At 43.9% G+C, this 20,975-nt stretch overlaps 1 protein-coding gene across 1 annotated transcript in view; it reads left to right on the forward strand.

Moving 5' to 3' along the window:
• The window catches only part of SYT1 (synaptotagmin 1), an 805,134-nt gene extending 785,495 nt beyond the window's left edge, over window positions 1–19,639 (forward strand). The window contains exons 10-11 of the mRNA XM_030215015.1: window positions 3,512–3,645; window positions 16,463–19,639. Coding sequence (XP_030070875.1) covers window positions 3,512–3,645; window positions 16,463–16,669 — 341 coding nt within the window. The 3' untranslated portion in view covers window positions 16,670–19,639. The remainder of the gene's footprint in view (window positions 1–3,511; window positions 3,646–16,462) is intronic.
• The last annotated feature ends 1,336 nt before the right edge of the window (window positions 19,640–20,975 follow it).

Raw genomic sequence — 20,975 nt, forward strand, 5'->3', positions numbered from 1 at the left:
TCCCTGTGCCGCCCGGGAAAAGGAAGACGCTGCGCTGCTCACCCCCTCCACGGCCTTATTCTTTTAAGTGTACCCTTATCCATGAAAGTGGCATCGGGCGCATACATTGAGCCTGCAAAAAGGTGGGAAAATGTGGGATACAAATGCAATAAAATAAATAAAATAAAAATACATGCTACACTGTGACTGCACATGTAAGTAGCATATCACATAAATGCAAGGTAGCATTATACATGGGTGGAGCATGGATAAAGCTCCAACTTAAGCACATACAGGGGAATTCTATATATGGTACAGGAAATTATTTTGCCACAAATAGACTAAGGAGCTCATTTTCAAAAGAGAAAAAAAACGTCCAAGAAGTGGCATAAATCTGCGTTTGGACATTTCAAAACCAGTTTATAGACGTTTTCTATGAAGCCCGTCAGAAATGTGCTCAAATCGCAAGGCGGTGTGTTAAGGGTGGGATCTTGATGTTCCTAACACTTGGACGTTTTTCAACCATAATGGACCAAAAGCGTCCAGGACTAAAACTAAGTTGTTTTGAGCTAGATCTGTTTTTATAAAGAACTAGTAAAAGAGGCCCGTTTCTGAGCAAATGAAATGGGCGCTAGCAAGGTTTTCGTCGCCAACACCCCCCTCCCTGCTCAACGCCTTCGTTGTTCTGCCATTGCCCCGCCCACAATGTCATGACATTTGATGCGAGGGCGGGGCCCGGAGCGATTGCCCACCCCCCCTGCCTCCCTGCCAACCCCTTCATTGTTCTGCTATTGCTCCGCCCTCGAGGGCGGGGCCCAGAGCGATTTTGGTGGCACGAACCTTCGAACCTTTTTGAAGGAAGTCAGGGCTTGGCTTCACTGACGTCGGTGTCCTCAGAACATTGAGGGTGAGTTTTATTATAGTAGATAAGGCACAAAAGGGTGCCCTAAATGATCAGATGACCACTGAAGGGAATCAAGGATGACCCCCCCCCCCAGTGGTCACTGACCCCCTCCCACCCCCTCAAATATGAATACAAATATGATTTAGTAACCTCCATGATAGCCTCAGATGTTAGAGCCAGGTCTATTAGAGCAGCATGCAGGTCCCTGGAGTTGCGTAGTGGTCAGTGCAGTAGGGGACTCAGGTCTCTATCGCCCTCTATCTGTCACATTTGTGATGGAAACTGTGAGCCCTCCAAATCTCACCAGAAATCCACTGTACCCACATATAGGAGCCCCCTTTACCCATAAGGGCTATTGTGTACAGATGTGGGCGGTGGGTTTTGGGGGACTCAGCAGACAAGATAAGGGAGCAACGGTGAGATATGTACCTGGGAGCATGTTTTTGCAGTGCTCCATAGGGTGCCCCATTTATCTCCTGGGATGTCTGGGAGACCAGTCTACTAAAAATGCTGGCCCCTCCTACATCCCAATGGCTTGATTTTCTCTGTTTTTCACTTGGACTTTTTTTTTTTTTTTAATGGACCAAAAAAAGATCGACATTTTTCTTTTTGGAAAATTAACTTCTTTCTTATTCAGATTTTGGACGTTTTTTTGCAAAATGTCTAAAGTCGGACTTAGACGTCATATCGAAAATGCCCCTCCACGTGAGATTACAATTTTTACAAAACTGTACAGCCAGATTAATTTTTGGCTGCAAAATTTTGATCCTGTTATCCCTTTTGTTGAGGAGTTTTGCTCCGGTTTTCAGTTAGGGCCGGAATAGATTTTAAGGTTGTTTATATGATTTCTAAGATATGTTACTACTACTACTATTTAGCATTTCTATAGCGCTACAAGGCGTACGCAGCGCTGCACAAACATAGAGGAAAGACAGTCCCTGCTCAAAGAGCTTACAATCTAATAGAGAAAAAATAAAGTAAGCAAATTAAATCAATTAATGTGAACGGGAAGGAAGAGAGGAGGGTAGGTGGAGGCGAGTGGTTACAAGTGGTTACAAGTCAAAAGCAATGTTAAAGAGGTGGGCTTTCAATCTAGATTTAAAGGTGGCCAAGGATGGGGCAAGACGTAGGGGCTCAGGAAGTTTATTCCAGGCGTAGGGTGCAGCGAGACAGAAGGCGCGAAGTCTGGAGTTGGCAGTAGTGGAGAAGGGAACAGATAAGAAGGATTTATCCATGGAGCGGAGTGCACGGGAAGGGGTGTAGGGAAGGACGAGTGTGGAGAGATACTGAGGAGCAGCACAGTGAGTACATTTATAGGTTAGTAGAAGAAGTTTGAACAGGATGCGAAAACGGATAGGGAGCCAGTGAAGCGACTTGAGGAGAGGGGTAGTATGAGTAAAGCGACCCTGGCGGAAGACAAGACGGGCAGCAGAGTTTTGGATCACACATTTTTAGTGTCTTATTCTTTATCTTGTCTGCCTTCTAGGTATAATTATTTCCTGAATTTAAATCTTCCAGCGGTCAATAAGATTCATTATAAACGTTTATATAATAGCTCTTTTAGCTGTTTTGTGGTTAACTTATGGAATTCAATACCTATTCAACTTCGAGGTATACTTGGTTATTTCCAGTTCAGAAAAGCCTTGCAAACCTTTTTATTTGATAAGTATTTTGATCTATTGAAAACTTGAATTGTATTTGAATTTTTATTGTAAACCGCTATAATTCCTGTGGGAAATTTGCGGTATATAAAAGCTGGAATGCAGTGGAATGTTAGGCGTTACTTCCGCGCTGAAATTTTGGCACCAAATAGCGTTCTCACGGATGCAAGGTGCCGAAGCAAAGCAGAAATGGCAAATCTGCGTGAAAACACACCTACACACACATTTATAGAATACCGTGTAATTATTCCTGCACAGATATGCAAAGGAGGCGTGGCCATGGGAGGGGCATGGGTAGGCCTGGGGCTTTTCCTTAAAATGAGTGCAGCGTTATAGAATTTGGGGGATCCACACCCAACCTGCACACCAGGATTTAAACCTGGCTTAAGTTGGCGTAACTCCTTGTGGCCAAAGTTGAACGTGAATCCCAGGGTGATCCCGGAATGCACATTACAGAATATTGTTCTGCACCAATATTTTTTTTATGACAAATTCTTTTTTTTTAATATATATCTTTATTGAAAAACTGGCAATACCAAGTAGAAAAAGAAAGGGGAAAAAACAGCATAAAGCATCAAAAAATCCTCATAGCTTCTGCAAAAAGCAGACACAGCAACTGGACGATCTCTTGCGCATACAGAGTTTTCACTGTTTCAAATCTCTCTACATACGTGAGAGATTGTCCAGCTGTGTGTTGATAAAACTACTAATACTTAATTATGAACGACAGAAGGATTTAACAGTACATTTACATCCGATAATAAACCCTTTTGGCCAAAACACAGGCCCATGAGGACTCTTACTTTGAGTATCGTCTCCTTCGCTGTGGTTGTGCGATAACAGTTAATACACCCAGGCTGTTAACATGTTTAAATTTGCAGTAAACACCTAACCTAGCTTTATAAAATGACATCTTAATGACAAATATGTTTTGTACTTATTGCCTTTTACCTTGGCTGTTTTTCAGATCCCTACGTGAAAATCCATCTGATGCAGAATGGAAAGAGATTGAAGAAAAAGAAAACCACAATTAAGAAGAACACGCTTAATCCCTACTACAATGAGTCGTTCAGTTTTGAAGTACCATTTGAGCAAATCCAGGTACAGTGTAAACATTGTTCAACCCTCCTTTAAAATTCTAGATCTTACATATCAGAATTGTTTAGCAGAAACCTTGCAAACTGGAAAGTGCGCACGCAGCCTTCGCTAGCAGCTCGAGCCCCGGCACAGCACTGCATGACGCAATAGTGACTTGCAAATGACTTTGAAAGGCAGAGAATAAACCTCCCAATTCTATAAATGGTTAGACACACAATTAGACAATTAGACGCACAATTGTTACGTAACATAATTGACTAACTGGTACTAAATTGGCAAGTAGTTGGTGATAAATAGCCATAACTGGCATTAACAAGCACTAAATGGTGTTAATTTGCAATTGCGTGTATAACAGCAGGGGTGGACTGACCATTCGTCCAACTGGGCATTGCCCGAGGGCCCAGAGCAGTTGAAGGGCCGAGCACCTCTTCCCCACATGACCGACATCTCTCTACCCTCCGTCCACAGGTCTGGAACTACCCCCCCCCCCCCTCTCTTAACCACTTCCCTGCTCTGGCATATCATATCCCCTGTCTCTATGCCACAGCCCGCCCCTTTCTGATGTAACTTCCTACTTACACAAGGGCGGGCCATGGCAGAAAGAAGGTTCCGGCCACCGGCAGGAGAAAGGAACTCTTGAGGTAAATGTGTGTGAGGTGGAGAGAACTGAACCTGGGGACGGAGGAAAGAGAGGAGAGAGGAGGATATGTTTGCCACTGATGGGAAAGGAAGGGAGGGAGGCAGAGATGTTGGACCTGGTTGTGGGGGAGGGGGCAAAGATGGTGGAGCTGTAGAGGGAGAGGCAGAGATGGTACACCTGGGGGAGGGAGAAAGAATAAGAGATAAGTACATAAGTAATGCCATACTGGGAAAAGACCAAGGGTCCATCGAGCCCAGCATCTTGTCCCCGACAGCGGCCAATCCAGGTCAAGGGCACCTGGCAAGCTACCCAAACGTACAAACATTTTATACATGTTATTCCCGAAATTGTGGATTTTTCCCAAGTCCATTTAGTAGCGGTCTATGGACTTGTCCTTTAGGAAATCGTCCAACCCCTTTTTAAACTCTGCCAAGCTATGTTGCATCAGGGGGAAGAAAGATGTTGGATCTGAACAGGGGGAGAAAGATGTTGGATCTGGAGAGGGGGAGGGGAGAGAGAAGTTAGATCAAGGGAGATGGAGGAAGAGGGAGAGATATGGGACCCAGGGCCCGGCCCTCCCTTATTGCCCATGGACCCAGATCCTTGTCAGTCCACCCCTAAATAACATACGTACATCCTTGTTCTATAAACAGTACGCCTCACTTCTCCTCACGTTCAAATGCAAGGGGAATGTTAACGTGGGAGGGGGGCATGGGCCTGTAGGGGGCGTTCTGAATATTCTTGCGCACACTTTATAGAATAGCTGCATTTACGTGTCCAACTGCCACATTTAGGCCAGCCATAGACATGGCATAGGCGGTCACGCCTAAAGTTTGACGCAAAACTGTGGACTTACCCTAATATTCTATAACAGATTTGGCACGCAAGTCTGCCGTTACAGAATCCTAGCTTAGAGCCCAGTTTTTTGGCACCTAATTTTTAGTAATTTATATAGAGTTTACCCCGAGATACTCCTTGAAGCATTGACTCATCAGTGGCAAACAGCTGTCGTTCGGCAGTGAGCGGCAATGGGTTTGGAATTAAAATGATCAGAAAGATAGGGACTGGGTAAGAGGTGCACTGACAAAAGTTATGAGGATAACGAATGGAGTTTTTATTCCATTTTTGCCCCAGCTCATTATGAATGTTAAATATGCCTCATTGCAAAATAAGCTACCAGCAAACGGAGATCATGTGAATTGATAGAACTGTTTGTGCAGTGCAGAATTATTTGACGGGGATTCATCTTTTATTAATGTAAAATGCCAGACTCCTACAAGACAATTCATCAGCCAACAGATAAGATTATTAAGAATGCGATCTACATTGTTGTTAAATATAATGGGTTTCAATAAGTCACTTTTCGATGTTAATTAAAAAAAAAATTAGGGAGTGGGTGGGGGAAGGAGGGGGTTGATGCTTTATTTACCTATAAGTTTTGCAAGTTCCTCTAGGCGTCTTTTACTAAGGCGCGCTCACGTTTTTAGCGTGTGCTAAAATTGTGGGCGCGCTAAACATTAGAAATGCCCATAGGAATCAGGGCCGCAGAGAGGGGGGGCAGGGGAGGCAAAATTCCCCCAGCCCGGGCCTCCAAGGGGGGCCCGGCGCTGGCGCTGCAGTCCCCGTTCTCACCTGCCAAAATGGCTACTTAATGGTGGCATTGCAACACAAAAATATGTCAGTGTTGTAGAGCACAAGTTTCTCTTTCAGACGATACTGTTCACAAGCTGATTCAGGCAGACTCTTTTTTTATAATTGGCTTTGAACTTTGGTACAGTTTACCATTTGCGCTGACAGTGCCAACTTTGAAGAGATCCTGCAGGGCGGTTATAGATGCTGGTTAGTTGCAAATCTGGCAGTATTATGTCCAGCACAAGCATAATGCTTGTTCAAAATTTCAAGTCCGTATCTTTGTTTGCATGGAAGTTGTTGCAGTCTGAATATTGGTCCAAATATGTTCCGATGAGTCGCGACCAATTTTGATGCACACTTTGAGTCAACTTGTTTGACTGGATTTTGCATCCATAATGTTAAAATGTATTTCATCGGAATTAGCATCAAAAACTGTACAGGATTTGAATTTTTTTAGCCATTCTTATAAATGTGTTTGGATTTTATTAGACCCCAAAAATGGCATTTTGGTAAATGCCGCGCGCTCATGGACTGACAACCTTTCAGAAAAGGGGGTCTAGATCTGCAGCTATTGCAGTTAGAGACCTCAAATTTTGGGAAACTTCGTTTAACACCTGACTCGCGCAACAGATAAAACTTGAACAAAATTGGAGAACATGATGGTGGGAACTTTTTTAAATTTTAGACCACTTGGCATGGAATGACCCAATATTTATTTGTTGCATTTGTATCCCACATTTTCCCACCTATTTGCAGGCTCTTTATTCTGAGGGTGTTGCACACAGTGGCACAGCTAGGTGGGGCGCCAGGGGAGCGGCCGCTCCCCCAAATGGAGTTCTGCCAGCACCTATTTTTTTCTCATCGATTTTCATTGAATATGTGCGCCAGCGGAAGTCCGCTCTCGCTCCGCTTTCACTCCCCCTGCGCCATCAACCTGGCTCCGCTTCTGGTTGCACTCCCTGGGTCAGCTAGGGTTGGGAATAACGTAGAGGCAGCATTCATAGCCCGGGGGGGGGGGGGGGTGAGGAAGAGAAGGGTGTAATGGTGCACAGGGCTTGATTTTATAACAAGATGCCTATTTGTTCACTCAAAGAATAGTTAAGTTCTGGAACTCCTTGCTGGAGGATGTGGTAACAGTGGTTAACGTATATGGGTTTAAAAAATGGTTTGGACAAGTTCCTGGAGGAAAAGTCTACAGTCTGTTATTGAGGTGGACATAGGGGAAGCCGCTGCTTGCCCTGGGATTGGGGCATGGAATGTTGCTACTCTTTGGGATTCCGGAATGTTGCCACTATTTGGGTTTCTGCCAGATACTTGTGACCTGGATTGGCCACTGTTGGAAGCAGGATACTGGGCTGGATTGACCATTGGTCTGACCCAGTATGGCTGTTCTTATGTTCATATGTGAGAAATCCAAAATGCTGCCTATTTTAGAAAGGGTCACACAAGCATTTGTCTGTATTTCAGGTTAGCTAACCTGAAATACAGAGGAATGTTTCTTAGATATTTTTTTAAATACTTTTTCTGATCATTCCTAAGGGGATTTGAATATTGATAGATCTGTGAATCATCATTTTATAAAAGGAACTCAAGTACATATGTGCTTTTATAAAAGGGTCCTTTGATTGAGCTGTGGCGTCCCGGGGTAATTTTGCAATGTAGATTTGCAAACTGAGCGCTAAAAAAAAATTTTTTTTTGCGAGGGGGATGCAGAGACTGGACGTTTCTGCACTAATCAGTTAGGGCGTCTTCATTCCCATCTGCTAACTGATTAGCGTGTGAGCCTTACTGCCTACAAAATAGGTGGCGGTAACAGCGCACTAGCTAATCTTTTTTATAGGCCATGCGCTAATGGCAAAATTAGCACGTGGCCATTATTTCGGAAAATGGAAAATCAGCCACTTTCCAGCTGCACTAAAAATGGCCTTAGAATGTGGGAAAGATCCGTGTAACAGTGAGATAAGGCCACTTTTTAGCACAGCATAGTAAAAAGACTCCAGATCCAGCACCCCTCACCCCCCCCCCCCCCCCCCGCAGCATGCAAATGCTATACCAGCTCTGAAGATGTAAATTACATTGCATAATGGCATTTATATCCCACACATGCCATTTCTGGTTCAGTGTGGCTCACAGAGTAAGAGGCTGGGCATACCCAGGACTGTATTTCAACATCTACTATAATAAAATGCACCTCCAACGTTCTGAAGCTGACTCCGTGGCTTCAGTGAATGGTTCGTAACATTCGTAAGTCTGTCACATCTCTCTCTGCCCCGCCCTCGCGTCAAAACATGATGACATTGAGGGCGGAACAGTGAGAGTGCCCCGCCCTCGCGTCAAAACGTGATGACGTCAAGGACGGGGTAATCCTACTATATAAATGAAGAGCGCTGCACGTCACAGGGGGGTGGAAACAGATTAACCAAACCAGCTTCCTGGCTTACAATGGACTACATAGGCTCACTTCCACTCCTGTCTATTAAAGCCTCCTTGGGCAGCTCTTTCTCCCTTCTCCACCCTCCCCCCCCCCCCCCCCCCCCCCCCAAGTCTTACAGCTTTCTCGTTTCGTCCGCAGCCTCTCTAAAGTCCGCGTGGTCATTTTCAGTGCCCTGAAGCGTTCTCCCTCCGGCACCAGCGATTCAGATAGTCAGCTTTCTGCCAGTGTCGGGGTCTCTCCTCAGGCGCGTCCCACCTACTGTAATGCAACGTCCTGTTTTCCGCAGAGGTGGGACGCACCTGAGGAGAGGCCCCAACGCTGGCAAGAAGACTGACTCTCTGAATCACCGGTGCCGGAGGGAGAACGCTTTAGGGCTGTAAAAACGTGATGAGCGGAAACCTGATTTTAACAGATCCAGCTTCAGTGATTTTGTCATGCTAAGGATCCAATATATCAGGATAAATGGCAGTTTCTCCAATATGTTAATTCCTTTGATCCTATCTCCATAAACTACAGTCAATGGAAACATAGCTTCACCACTAAGGTACTTAATGGAAGTGTGTAAAGCATTTTTTTCTCACTTTTAAGCAAAACATCTTGCTATTGGTATGCATACTTGGAAAGCTTGCAATACAAAGGACAGTATGACTGTAGCCAATAGGTGAGTGCCCACACTCTCTCACACACACACACACATACTCACGTCGCTACACTGTCCCCCCCCCTAACATCATACACAAACTGTGACACCCTCCCCACCCCCAACACCACCACCCACCCACATCATACACAAACTCTCCAAGGGACAATCAACAGACATACATTCCTTCAAAACACCCTCCCCACCCCCAAAATCATCATACAACACACTCTGCCATGGAGAAACAGCATCGCTGTCACTCACACCCACACATTCCCCTCCCACCCCCCCCTTAATACAAAAACTCTAAAATGGAGAATCACCATCTCTCACTCACTCACACCCACACACACAACCAAACTCCAACACCCCCCCCCCCCCCCCCACACACACACAAGAACATACACACACTGCCATGGAGAGACAGCATTTCTCTCTCTCTCTCTCTCACACACACACACTCCCAGCCCCACCCCCCTTAATACACAAACTCTAAAATGGAAAATCAACATCTCTATCACTCACTCAGACACACACACCCTCCCCCCAACCACCTCCACAACATCATACACAAACTCTGCCACAGTGAATCTAGATCTCTATTTCTCACTCACACCCACAGACTCCCCCCCCCCCCCCCCCACTAAATACAAAAGCTGTACCGTGGAGAATCACCATCTCTCACTCACTCACACCCACACACACAACCAAACTCCAACCCCCCCCCCCCCCCCCCCCCCCCCCCACACACACACAAGAACATACACACACTGCCATGGAGAGACAGCATTTCTCTCTCTCTCTCTCTCACACACACACACTCCCAGCCCCACCCCCCTTAATACACAAACTCTAAAATGGAAAATCAACATCTCTATCACTCACTCAGACACACACACCCTCCCCCCAACCACCTCCACAACATCATACACAAACTCTGCCACAGTGAATCTAGATCTCTATTTCTCACTCACACCCACAGACCCCCCCCCCCCCCCCACTAAATACAAAAGCTGTACCGTGGAGAATCACCATCTCTCACTCACTCACACCCACACACACAACCAAACTCCAACCCCCCCCTCCCCCCCCCCCCCCACACACACACACACAAGAACATACACACACTGCCATGGAGAGACAGCATTTCTCTCTCTCTCTCTCTCTCACACACACACACTCCCAGCCCCACCCCCCCTTAATACACAAACTCTAAAATGGAAAATCAAGATCTCTCTCTCACTAAGACACACACACATTCCCCCCAACCACCACCACAACATCATACACAAACTCTGCCACAGTGAATCTAGATCTCTATTTCTCACTCACACCCACAGACTCCCCCCCCCCCCCCCCACTAAATACGCAAGCTGTACCATGGAGAATCACCATCTCTCACTCACTCACACCCACACACACAACCAAACTCCAACCCCCCCCCCCCCCCCCCCCCACACACACACACACAAGAACATACACACACTGCCATGGAGAGACAGCATTTCTCTCTCTCTCTCTCACACACACACACTCCCAGCCCCACCCCCCTTAATACACAAACTCTAAAATGGAAAATCAAGATCTCTCTCTCACTAAGACACACACACATTCCCCCCAACCACCACCACCACAACATCATACACAAACTCTGCCATGGTGAATCAAGATCTCCGTCTCTCACTCACACCCACACACTCCCCCCCCCCCCCCCCCCCGCCCAATAAATACACAAGCTCTAACATGCAGAATCAGCATCTCTCACTCACACCCACAACCAACACAAAGAAAAAAAAAACAGAAAAACAACAAAAAAGATATTACACATAATACAACAATGTAAATTATTCATTAGCATGACAACACGTTTCTCCTAACAATCCCTTTCAAAACATTAATTGCAGGAAGCCAATTGGTTTCAGAAAGGGGCCTTTTTTCCTAGTAATAATTAAAAGAAGTCCATTAAAGTCGGCTACATCCCTAAATACTTCTTTAAAAAATAGGTCTTTAGCATTTTATGAAAATGTCCATTGTTCATCTCCCTTCTATTCAGTTGGGAGATCGTTCCAATAATTGGCTGCCTGATAGACAAATGTAGCAGAAAAATCTTTTTGTAACTCAACCTCTTCAGACTGGGAAAATGCAAAACTAAAAATTCTCTGGATACAGGGTTAGAGTTTCCTAATAGAAAAATCAATGGCAGCATATAACTTGGAGCTAAACCATGTAGTATCAAAAATCCCAGAGAGCACGTTTTAAAAACAGTACATGAGTCATTGGCATTCGCCTCAGGAGAGGTGTTGCTCTCTCAAATTTTGAACACTTAAAAATCAAACAAGCCATAGTGTTTAAAAGCATTATATAACAACCTCTTTACAACCCAGAAAATTACTGTGTGCGTGCTCCGAGCATGTGTATTTTATGAAATACACACATTCATCACGAATCCACAGGACCGGCGTTAGGGTTGGGCAAACAGGGCAATTGCCCTGGGCCCCCATATTACAGGGGGCTCCAAACCTGCCTGAAGTTGAAAGAGGGATAGCCCGCAAGCAAGCTTTGGGGCCGCCTCCCTAGCATCTGCCCTGGGCCCCATCATGTCTATCACCGGCCCTGCAAATCCACCCCTGCTGTGCCCTGGGAAAGCCTACAATGCAGATCATGTAAACAAAGGTGCAAGTTTTCCGTACATGTATGTTTTATAAATGTGTGCAGTTGTCAACTTTTTAAAACATCTTTTCCACATGTATAACAAGCTTTAAAAAGCATGGCCCCTGGCTCAGGACCATCACTATAGCAACCAAAATAGGCACATTGGTGAGGGGATTAGGGAAAAATATCCTTGGATAGTTGTGAATGAATCACTACTACTACTTATCATTTCTATAGCTCTACTACATGTACTGTAATCAGGTACCTCTAGGTGCAGCCAAGGATAGAACAATCTCCTCTAGCCACAGGCTCCCGGTACAGTCAAGAAATAAATGTCCACCAGCAACTTCAATCTTAAGGACTTTATTCCATGCAGGTTTCTAGTAGACCTGATACACAGTTCCAACAGCAGCATTCACCTTCCATCTTAAGCACATATAAGCCACCTGAAAGTGTGTGGCAAATAGTCTCCTTTAAGCAGTAGGCTATCAGCACATACCTGGATTCAATACAGGCTCACAGTCAGCTCCAGTCTGGGCTCTTTATCTAGTGCACAGTAACAGTAGTTCAATTCCAAATAGGCAGTTCATTCAGTTCATCATCACAGTTAAACCACAAAGCAGACGTTTCTACCTCCTACTCCCTTTACCTTCATAATGGGTTCCATACTTTAGGGACTTCTCATACCCAAGGGATTCCACCCTGCATCTGCTTCACTGGTAGATTCAATACTTGAGGGACCTCTCTTACCCAAGGGTTTTCAGCCTGCAAATACTTTTGAGACTTTCTCACACCCAAGGGATTTCACCCTGCTTCTCCTCTCTACCCTCTGGGACTCCTTCCCACCTGCCTAATCAATCCCTTGCTTCTGCTCTCACAACCAATCATTCTCCTTCCATTAGCTTCCCCCACACCCATACCAGCTGAGTTAAGCATTAGACTAATTATGAGCTTCCTGCACACAGGGTTTCCTACCTCTCTTTCCCCCCTAGTGGCAGCCAATCTACACATCCTGCCAGCTTACACCCATGTCTTCCCCTAGTGCAGCTAGGAGTCCAGTCCGGGTTCTTCATGTCACCCCCTGGCTCCTTGCCTGCAATGCCTTCTGGGACTTGTATTTCAGACTGAAACTGCCTTAACCCAACTATCCTGGATGTGACTCTATCACAGTATGCAGCACTGTACACTGAACATGAAGAGACAGTCCCTGCTCGACAGAGCTTACAATCTAAACAGGACAAACAAGACAAATAAGGGATAAGGACAATGAGTAGCAACATTCCGGAATCCCAAAGAGTAGCAAGATTCTGTGTAGAATCCCAAAGAACAGCAAGATTCCAGAATCCCAAAGAGTAGCAAGATTCTGTGCGGAATCCCAAAGGGTACTACTACTACTACTTATCATTTCTATAGCACTACTAGACGTACGCAGCACTGTACACTGAACATGTAAGAGACAGTGCCTGCTCAACAGAGCTTACAATCTAATCAGGACAAACAGGACAAATAAGGGATAAGAACAAAGAGTAGCAAGATTCCGGAATCTCAAAGAGCAGCAACGTTCTGTGCAAAATCCCAACGATTAGCAAGATTCCAGAATACCAAAGACTACTACTACTTATCATTTCTATAGCGCTACTAGACGTATGCAGCGCTGTACACTGAATATGTAAGAGACCGTCCCTGCTCAACAGAGCTTACAATCTAATCAAGATAGACAAATAGGACAAATAAGGGATAAGGACAAAGAGTAGCAAGCTTCTGTGCAGAATCCCAAAGAGTAGCAAGATTCTGTGCAGAATCCCAAAGAGTAACAAGATTACGGAATCCTAAAGACTACTACTTCTACACTGAACATGTAAGAGACAGTCCCTGCTGAACAGAGCTTACCATCTAATCAAGATAGACAAATAGGACAAATAAGGGCTAAGGACAAAGAGTAGCAAGATTCTGTGCAGAATCCCAAAGAGTAGCAAGATTCTATGCAGAATCCCAAAGAGTACTACTACTATTTATCATTTCTATAGCACTACTAGACGTATGCAGCACTGTACACTGAACATGTAAGAGACTGTCCCTGCTCGACAGAGCTTACAGTCTAATCAAGACAGACAAACAGGACAAATAAGGGATAAGGACAAAGAGTAGCAACATTCCGGAATCCTCAAGACTACTACTTCTACTACTTATCATTTCTATAGTAATACTAGATGTATCTAGTGCTGTATACTTGAACATGAAAAGACAGTCCCTGCTCGACAGAGCTTACAATCTAATCAGGACAGACAAACAGGACAAATAAGGGATAAGGGAATTACTACGGTGGAAATGATAAAACAGACATGGATACTGAACAAGTGAATACGAGTTAGGAGTCAAAAGCAGCCTCAAAAAGGTGGGCTTTTAGCCTAGATTTGAAGATGGCCAGACCTGGAGCTTGATGTACTGATTCAGAAAGTCTATTCCAGGTGTATGGTGCAGCAAAATAAAAGGAATGGAGTCTGGAGTTCGCAGTGGAGAAGACGGGTACAGATAAGAGAGATTTATCCAATGAACGGAGTTCCCGGGGAGGAATGTAGGGAGAGATGAGAGTGGAGAGGTACTGAGGAGCTGCAGAGTGAATGCACTTGTAAGTCAATAAGAGGAGTTTGAACTGTGTGTGGAAACGGATAGGGAGCCAATGAAGTGATTAGAGGAGAGGGCTAACATGAGCATAGCAACACTTTCAGAATATAAGTTGTGCAGCAGAATTTTGAACAGATTGAAGGGGAGAGAGATGGCTTAGTGGGAGACCTAAGCAAGTTGTAATAGTCTAAGCAAAAGGCGATAAGAGTGTGGATAAGGGGTTCTGCTAATGTGCTCAGAAAAGAAAGGGTGAATTTTGGTGATATTATAGAGAAAGAAACAACAGGTTTTAGCTGTTGAATATGTGCAGAGAAGGAGAGAGAGGAGTCGAAGACGACCCCAAAGTTATGAGCTGATGAGACAGGGAGGATGAGAGTGTTATCCACAGAGATAGTGAATGGGGGAAGAGGAGAGGTTGGTTTAGGGGGAAAGATAAGAAGCTCAGTCTTGGTCATGTTTATTTTCAGTAAGCAGGGGGGGTAAGTCAGTTTGGCAAAACAGGAAGTTACAGCAGAAGGCAGAAGCTGGAGGAGGGAAAGCCCTGGAGAAGGCCTATAGGGAATCTCCTTAGCGTTGTGACAGGGAGGAAGGTAAGGGAGGGAAGAACAAAGGAAGGAACAGGCACAGAATATAGGCTCTGTTTTTCTCTTTCCAAAAGTCTCTCTTCCCTGACCTCATTTTAAGAAACATCATGCCATATACTTTTAAAGTTGCTTTGTCTATAAAACATGAAAATTTAATATGAACAGTTTGATATCATTAATAACAGTAGTGATATCAAACGTGTCGTCGTCGATAATACGCTGAAACCTTCTGCTCAGTGTGCTGCTGCGGCTCGGAGAGCGAATAGAATGTTGGGTATTATTAGGAAAGGTATGGAAAACAGGTGTGAGGATGTTATAATGCCGTTATATCGCTCCATGGTGCGACCGCACCTTGAGTATTGTGTCCAATTCTGGTCGCCGCATCTCAAGAAAGATATAGTGGAATTGGAAAAGGTGCAGCAAAGGGCGACTAAAATGATAGCGGGGATGGGACGACTTCCCTATGAAGAAAGACTAAGGACGCTAGGGCTTTTCAGTTTGGAGAAGAGACGGCTGAGGGGAGACATGATAGAGGTATATAAAATATTGAGTGGAGTGGAACAGGTGGATGTGAAGCGTCTGTTCACACTTTCCAAAAATACTAGGACTAGGAGGCATGCGATGAAACTACAGTGTAGTAAATTTAAAACAAATAGGAGAACATTTTTCTTCACCCAACATGTAATTAAACTCTGGAATTCGTTGCCGGAGAACGTGGTGAAGGCGGTTAGCTTGGCAGAGTTTAAAAAGGGGTTAGACGATTTCCTAAAGGACAAGTCCATAAACCATTACTAAATGGACTTGGGAAAAATCCACAATTCGGGACTAACATGTATAGAATGTTTGTACGTTTGGGAAGCTTGCCAGGTGCCCTTGGCCTGGATTGGCCACTGTCGTGGACAGGATGCTGGGCTCGATGGACCCTTGGTCTTTTCCCAGTGTGGCATTACTTATGTACTTAAGTTTTCCTCCCCTGTTCAGTATACTCCTTCCCTCTTCTCCCCCCTCCCCTCCCATGAAGAACTTCTTTAATGCATCATTCAACAATATTTCTGAACCATTCTTTTAGCCAGAAAGACTTCAAGTCTCCGAGACGTAGAAGTAAGAGTGGCTGAAAACACATCTGATAATCAGAAAAGAAAAGAGAATTTTAAAAGTGTACAGACAAAATGCTCAGACTCTTATCAGTCTTAGAAACTACATCCATCACATTACAGTGCTCGAAAACTATAGCTGCCTCCAGCACATGAAGTGATTGTGGCTTATCCCACAGCCAGTCTTCATCGGACCATCTGGCAATTCAGGCAACTTTACTTTTAAAAGAGAATGGAATTGGGAAGGAAAGAATACTTTTATTTTGTTTTGATAGCTCGGGTTTTCTCCATGACTGAGTAATATGCTTCGTGACATCTAAAATGAACAGATTGAGCACATATATTATCTCAGACTGAGTACAGATATTACCATTTCTGTGCAGAACGAAGGCCTGTCTTGCAACGCATGCATGCTCCCTCTTGCAAACAGCAGCAACGTACACTTTGCTTTTTTTCCTGTCTCTGTTTTCTCTCTGTTGCTTATTAATTGATTGCTGTCTCTTTGTTATCTTCTTCTAGAAAGTGCAAGTTGTTGTGACTGTGTTGGACTATGACAAGATCGGCAAGAATGATGCCATCGGCAAAGTCTTTGTGGGCTACAACAGCACTGGCGCGGAGCTGCGACACTGGTCGGACATGCTTGCCAACCCCAGGCGACCCATTGCACAGTGGCACACCTTACAGCCCGAGGAAGAGGTCGACGGAATGCTCGCGGTCAAGAAATAAAATTTGAAAAGCCTTTCCACGTTTGCCCACCTAGTGCTCCTTAGCCAGAATCTGTAAATACCTCAGTAATATGGGTCCTTGTATTCCTGCCAGAGATCAGTGATACTTCAAATTCTGTTTTGATTTGCACAACCTTAAATGTAGAGAGCTCTAGCCCCAAAATCTTTCATCCTGCCACTGCTCTCCAAATCCACCCTTCTTTTAAGCAATATAATGTGTAGATAGAGCATGACTGAAATTATTTACCGTATCACGCCATTGTATATAACAGTATATGAAAAATTTATTTCTAGTCTGTGTATTCGTTTGTTGTCGACGTTTCCTAATCTGTGTATATCTAGATGTTTTTAATAAGATGTTCTATTTTAAATGATGTAAATGGACTGAGAAATAGAAGAGTTGATTATCCTTTTACAGGATCAATATTGTATTGTCCGCATTCCAACAAAAATTCCAACTTGTAAGGTACTAGTAGATCTGCACTGCCATTGACATCTTAGAGTTTTGAGGCTGTTCAAGAACCCAGCTACGTAGGTTTCTCTCATTGGCAGCTGAGCACTCAGCTCTACAGCTGACCTCAAGGAAATATAGCCACAAGCCAGTATATTTGTACACTCTGTTTCTAAAGGAAAGCTACTCTCATAGCCCTTCACATAGGCCTTGAGAGAGAAATGATGCAATGGAGTAGTTCATGGGAAAGACACGTAATCAGCACGGGAAAGGCAAAGATGGAGGACAGCTATAAGGGTTAGGTTCCTCATGCTGCGTTTGTGAAATCCTACCACTGTCCATGGACATAGGGTGGTTCATGGTCTTCTACAATACATAAAACAGAATGTGAATGCCTCTTGTGATTTCACATGATATCTGTGTCTACACAGTGGGCTTTAATTGAATAGACATGGTTTATTACACTAAATCAGATCAGAGAAGATAAAAGGCATTCGATGCACACACGCTCCACAAACTGGTTTTCGTATCAAATGGGCAGTATTTTAACCCCATCTGAGAAGAAGAGTTAGCCATAATTTTGAATGTACTTCAAGTAAGCCAAAACAGCTAGTGACTTTTTATAAATATATATATCTATATATAACTTATTTGTATTTAATGAGTTTTAATTTATCCTTTAAAAAAGGAACAAACCTAGAACAAGGTCCCAACTAACTAGAACACCCTGGTGTGTGTACTGGGTGCTCATTTCAGGAGGAGTTTTTAAATGTCTTCAATGTTTATTCCACAGTAAATAGCACTGTTTGAAAGCTATTAGTCATTCCATAAAAGTCTCAAAGGACTGCTCTGTGTATCACTGTGACTGCCGTTGTGTGCTTAGAACCGTAATTCTCTCAGTGGATAGCAATCAGCTTATTCTGTAGTGACGTTGTAACAATACTGCCATTCCCCTTGTACCACACTGCCGAAGGTGAGCATAGCACAAGCAGGTGTAACTACCATGGACCCATTTGGGGCTTGTTCAGAGTAAGTTGACTACACAGCGTTCTGTCAAGCACTGTGCGACATTCCAGCGTTCTTTCCTCGTATTGCAGGCAAGATTGTTTTAAGGGGGAAAAAACCCATCTCTTTTGCTATCAACGGGTCATTTGGGGCATTACCCTTCAATCTTTTCGAGACCTTTGTTGTTTTTACAGAGTGTGAGTAGTTTAATGTTTTCAATCTGAGGTTATCAATAGCATTAAGAAACAAAAGATTATGGACAGGTAGCCAATTATTCATTGATTAAGGCACAGAGTGTCACCTAGTATCCTTGTTTACATTTTTTGATGATGTAGCTTTAAGTATGAATAAATAGGGGTTTCTGTAAAGCTGTGAAACTGGAAAAAAAAAAGAGCAAATCATTCTTCAAATCCTACTAGGTAATCAATAGAACCTGGAAGGCCTACCGCTAAATACCAATATATTGTGTTCCATAAAATATTTGTTTAGATTTGTTTACTGTAGTATCTCTTGTCCCCCTTTGGTTATTTGAATGATAAAGAAGGACCTTATTTGTGCAATGGTTGAGGTACCTGCCTCTCTTAAATCATTTGGCGAGTTGATGGGGAAGTGTCACTTGGCGAAACCAAGAGGACAAAAGTAAGAAACGAACTAGATTCACACCTGCCGAACTGGCACACATGAGAAAAAAAAACTAAAACATATTGAATCAGCCAAGCATTGTGTCAACTAGGCAAGTCTGAATTGGGTTTACTGTCTGTTCTCCAGTCAGCTACAGAAGAGAATAACCCAAAGGGGGGATGGGGTACTCATTTAATCATCCCACTGTTCTTCACCATGTTGCTTTTGAACACATTATGGAAAAAGGCACAAGTGAAGTTTATTAGAAGATAAACCTTTCTACTAATATGAACAGTAAAGATAGAGCACATTAGATTCAAATTTAAAGGACCAAACCTCATGTGTGTGAGAGAGAGAGAGAGAGACTGAGACTAGGCAACTGAAACACGATTCCGTTTGATCAGAATGTAAGTTGCTCATGGTAGTCGGCCATTGTAATACGCAGGTTCATGCTGCCCGCTAGAGTTGCATTACGAATATTTAATGCACTCTGCTCCTGTACTGCCTGATTGAATGGCCCCGCAGAAGAATGGTAATGCACCACGATTCTGAGTCATGACCTTAACTGAACCTGCAATTTGGCCAAGACAGCATTTCATTCTTAGCAAAGCCACATGTAACTTTCTGACAAAGCTGTGTAAAGTATTAGAATCTGATACTGTAGAAATCCTAGTTGCCTTTGTGTATATTTACTGCCTGCTTGAGTGTTTCTATGTGTGGGTTTTCTCTGTATTCTGTAGAACTCTTGGGGTGTTTTCTCCTGCCATATCGCTCGTAACGCACGAGCTGACAATTCTAGATGTGTATTGCCTTCATTTTCGATGAGGTGGGTTTTTTTGTTTTACTTTGTGTAGTGGATCCCACAGTAGAGTTTTCTGATTGTTGTTAAAGAATTTACCATATTACACAGATACTCAATAAAAATATTTTATTTCCTGTTGATGTCCAAGCCTTTTAACTCTTGATTTTAGAAATTATGTTTTATGTGGCACAAAGGTCATGAATGTTGTAGGGTTGGATGTACATAGAAAAGGTAGGCTCATTGTTGGTTGATGTTATGAATTTTTCCCCCAACCTTTGGACATTTTTTCAGTTTGTTTCAAGCTTTCTTGTTAATAAAAATGTCTTGATGTGCATTACACCTGTTAAACATGCAGGAGACATGCATGTGAATGTCTACTTCCTCAATTAGGAGCTAGATGAGTGTTCAGCGCTATTGTAAAAATACAGCTTAGCTCAGTGGCAGCCCTACCATTAGGCTACTTGAGGCAGGGGCCTCAGGCAGCACTCTTCCTGGAACAGCATCTCCTCCTTCCTTCCTCCACCTCTGTACCCTAGTTTTCCTTCTTTGTCCATGTTTCAAAAGGTGGCAGCGGCGATTCCCATACACTGCCCTGCCGCCGGCACCGACCTCTTCTGTTAACTGTGGCCCACCTCTCTGATGTAACTTCCTGTTTCCTCAGAGGCGGGGCCGCAGGGCTAAGCATGGAAATCACTGCTGCCGCCACCTTTGGAAAATGGGAAAAGAAGGTAAACTTGGGGAAGGGGGTGGAGGAAGAAAGGGGGGAGATGGGGGATGGTGGCATCTCATCCCTGCCTCAGGGAGCTTCTTGCTTTGGGCCGCCCCTGGCTTAGCTCATAAATGCTAGGAGGCGTTCACAAGGGAGGAGACTGGGCGAGGTGTGGGCAGGATGAACAGTTACGCATGTAACTTACAGACTAGTGTAAGTTACACACAAAAGTGCCACATTTAGGCTGCCTATTTGTGCCTACTATTGACATGATCTAAGTGGGCCCAACTTGTAGGTACATCTATGCCAATTTACAGTAGCATTACATAAGTACTTAAGTGTTGCCATACCGGGACAGACGAAAGGTCCATCAAGCCCAGTATTCTGTTTCCAACAGTGGCCAAGCCAGTTCACAAATATATGGCAAGATCCCAAAACAGTAGAATACATTTTATGCTGCTTATCCCAGAAATAAGCAGTGGATTTTCCCAAGTCCATTTTAATAATGGCTTATGGACTTTTCTTTTAGGAAGTTATCCAAACCTTTTTTAAACCCCGCTAAACTAACTGCTTTTACCACATCCTCTGGCAATGAATTTCAGAGTTTAATTACACGTTGAGTGAAGAAATATTTTCTCTGATTTGTTTTAAATTTACTAGTCCTAGTATTTTTGGAAAGAGTAAACAAGCTATTCACGTGTACCTGTTCCATTCTACTC

The sequence above is a fragment of the Microcaecilia unicolor genome, chromosome 9 (assembly GCF_901765095.1).
Source record: "Microcaecilia unicolor chromosome 9, aMicUni1.1, whole genome shotgun sequence".
In the NCBI taxonomy this organism is placed as follows: Eukaryota; Metazoa; Chordata; class Amphibia; order Gymnophiona; family Siphonopidae; genus Microcaecilia; species Microcaecilia unicolor.